The sequence below is a fragment of the Zeugodacus cucurbitae genome, chromosome 4 (assembly GCF_028554725.1).
Source record: "Zeugodacus cucurbitae isolate PBARC_wt_2022May chromosome 4, idZeuCucr1.2, whole genome shotgun sequence".
Lineage (NCBI taxonomy): Eukaryota > Metazoa > Arthropoda > Insecta > Diptera > Tephritidae > Zeugodacus > Zeugodacus cucurbitae.
The window spans coordinates 10072175-10075283 of record NC_071669.1 but is presented as its reverse complement, the minus strand read 5'-3'; the positions used below and the strand labels follow the sequence as shown (position 1 = coordinate 10075283).

The 3109-nt window shown below is 36.7% G+C and overlaps 1 protein-coding gene across 1 annotated transcript; it reads right to left on the bottom strand.

Moving 5' to 3' along the window:
- Positions 1-1783: 1783 nt before the first annotated feature.
- On the bottom strand, positions 1784-2877 carry LOC105209299 (farnesol dehydrogenase). Its single transcript, XM_011179643.3, has 2 exons — positions 2160-2877; positions 1784-2089 (listed from the first exon to the last, which is right to left on the bottom strand). The coding sequence occupies exons 1-2, from the start codon at positions 2742-2744 to the stop codon at positions 1919-1921; spliced, it is 756 nt and encodes a 251-aa protein (XP_011177945.2). The 5' UTR covers positions 2745-2877; the 3' UTR covers positions 1784-1918.
- Positions 2878-3109: the final 232 nt, after the last annotated feature.

Below are 3109 nucleotides of genomic sequence, written 5' to 3'. Positions count from 1 at the left end.
TCTAGTTAAACAAAGAAAATCAAACAATAAGTGAGAAATTCAAAAACTTTTCGCAAACTAAAAAAAAAATAATTTTTTATACCCTGAACAGACACGATGTTTGTAACACCCAGAAGGAAGCGTCGGAGACTCTATAAAGTATATATATAAATGATTAGTATGTTGAACTGAGTCGATTTAGCCATGTCCGTCTGTCTGTCCGTCTGTATATATACGAACTAGTCCTTCGGTTTTTAAGATATCGTTTTGAAATTTTGCAGATGATATTTTCTCTTCAAGAAGCTGCTCATTTGTCGGAACTGCCGATATCGGTTCACTATTGCATATAGCTGCCATACAAACTGAACGATCGGAATCAAGTGCTTGTATGGAAAACTTCTGCATTTTACTACATATCTACACGAAATTTGATGTGAGCTATTGTTTATAGAACGATCAGAATCAATGGCTTGTATGGAAAATTTTCGCATTTGACGTGGTATCTTCACGAAATTTGAACTTCTTAAGGTAATAATATAATCTCCGAAGAAATTGTTCTGATAGGTTAACTATATAACCTTAATGTTTCTAGTAAATAACCCGGCTGAAAATAATTAGTAAAATGTTTCTTTTTTTTGTACATACTTTTTCTTACGTCTTTAGGTTTGCTTAAACACATAGTTACTAAAAGAAATGCAACTGTGAAGGTTATATTAGCTTCGGTACAGCCGAAGTTAACGTTTTTTCTTGTTTTCTTTAAATTCACTTCAGATTGTTTAAAAAGTGGGTTAATCATAACTTTCTTAAGGTTTTTAGGTTCAACCAGAAGAGAATTTAAAGCCGAATACAATAAATTTGGTCTGGTTTCGATTACGAAAAATCGTAAAAATGAAAAATCTACAAAAAGCGCGTTTCCTCACTATTTTTCCTGTAACTCCAAAAATAGTTTGAATTTGCTTCTGAAATTTTAGGGACACATTCTTGGATAGTTTGGGTAGACTATTTTTTGAAGCCTCTAAAGCAGGCTCCCTTCCCCCTTAATATAAATTAATAACTTCTCTCCTAATCAAAGAAAATCAAATTAGTTACAATATTTGACTGACTTCTATCCTCTATTTCATAAAAGACTAGCAGACCACTCCGGCTTCGCACGGTCTTAAACAAACATTTCAAAAGTTATAAGTTTTTACACATTTATATACACTCTCCCATACATATGTATGTATGTACTTTGCCGTTTCTTACGTGAGTTCATTTAAAAAAAAGTAAAATGAGGATTATATTTTATTTGCGATGAGCTTAAACTTGATTACGACCTCTAGTCCTTTGTGTCCGTTGTCTTTCTCTCTGATTATGAAGGTGTTGGCCTAATATTTTGTTCTTCAAGCCGTTGCACACGCTCCGTACTCGACTCTCAAGCGCGTACTTGGCAGGTTTTAAAATTTTGTTCAGCTCTGGCAAGCGATTGGGATGCGAAGAGAATGATTTGCAAGACGATTTTCAGTTTCAGATTAAGATTCTCCATCATGGAGTCTTTTTGATACCCTCACCTGGGTACTATTGCCTATGTTACTCAGGGTGAATGTAGCTTTCTAATGCTGAAAAAATTTTAGAAATCGGCACAGTAGTTTTTGAGTTAATTCATTACAAACATTCATACAAATCTTTCCTCTTTATAACAGTAGTATAGATCTCGAATCCCTGCTTCTTCGCATCTCCTTAATATCATTAATGATAATTCTGAACCTTACGAAAGATTGGTAATCAAGATTTCAAAAAAACCTGATTTGTTCAAAAACATATATTTATGTTTGTTTTTTACTTTTATTTAGTATGAATATTTCACATTTTAACAACTATAGAAGCCGATAGCTTTGAACTTGACTGTAATATCTACGAATATGCATTATGCACATATTTTTTCCACTTGAATCACATTCTATTCGCCCAACATTGGTTTCACAGTAATCTCATGTACCTGCATATGAGCTGGTGTCGACAGAGTAAAAGCAACACAGCGAGAAACGTCTTCTGATTGCAGTATAGGCTTCTTACCGCCACGCGAACGTGCAGCCACAATATCCGTATCGGTCAAGCCGGGACTGACACTCTGCGAAATAGCAATAATATACTCATATTAGCACGTGTAATGTATAGAATATATGACACTTTATACTCACAGTGATTTTCACTCTGGTACCCAATCCTCGGAACTCCTGACGATACACCTCCGTCAAAGCGGTCAACGCATATTTACTGGGCGCATACAAATTGGAAGAGGGTGGCGTTTGTGGATCCAATTGTGGCAAATAATGTCCCAAAACACTATTAATGATCACCACATGACCATCAACACTGCGATCCTGCATGGAGCGGAAAGCGCGTTGCGTGCAATAGACCACACCCATGACATTTGTTTGCAACACTTGTTGCAATTCGGCTGGATCCATTTCGGTGACTTGACCGGTATTAAAAATACCAGCATTATTAATCAACACATCGACACCGCTCAAATTCTTAATGACCCAATCGAATGCTTCATTCACGGACTCCAATGAGGAGACATCACAGGCGACGGGATGAAAACGTTTCTGCTCATCTTCCGGCAATGTAGCACGCCATTCTTCCATGCGTTCCTTGCGCCTGGCCAAGCCAGCAACGCGCATATTCGCCTTCAGCAAGTCCTTGACAACGGCAACACCAATGCCCGAACTGGCACCGGTCACCACAGCTGTGCAATTTGACCAACGCTCCAAGTTGAACATTTTCAAAATGTATTCAATTTAACTTAGTAAAGAATTTAAATCGATTTTAATTAACTGTTCAACGCGAAATGCGAGCGCATACTAAATTGAGCAACAGTAGATAGCCGGTACTTAAGTGCTTTGTAGACATCACCGGCTTTGTTTTGCCAGTTTTTCCTGCTTTATTTTATTATGCGTTGCCCGGCACAACAAACAAGTTGGCATACCGTATGCATACTGTTATCTACCCACACATGCATGATAAATTCATATGTACTTTATATATTGTATATAAAATTCAGCATATTAGGGTGGTCATGCAGAAAATATTTTTTTATTAATTATTATACCCTGAACAGGGTATATTAAGTTTGTCACGAAGTTTG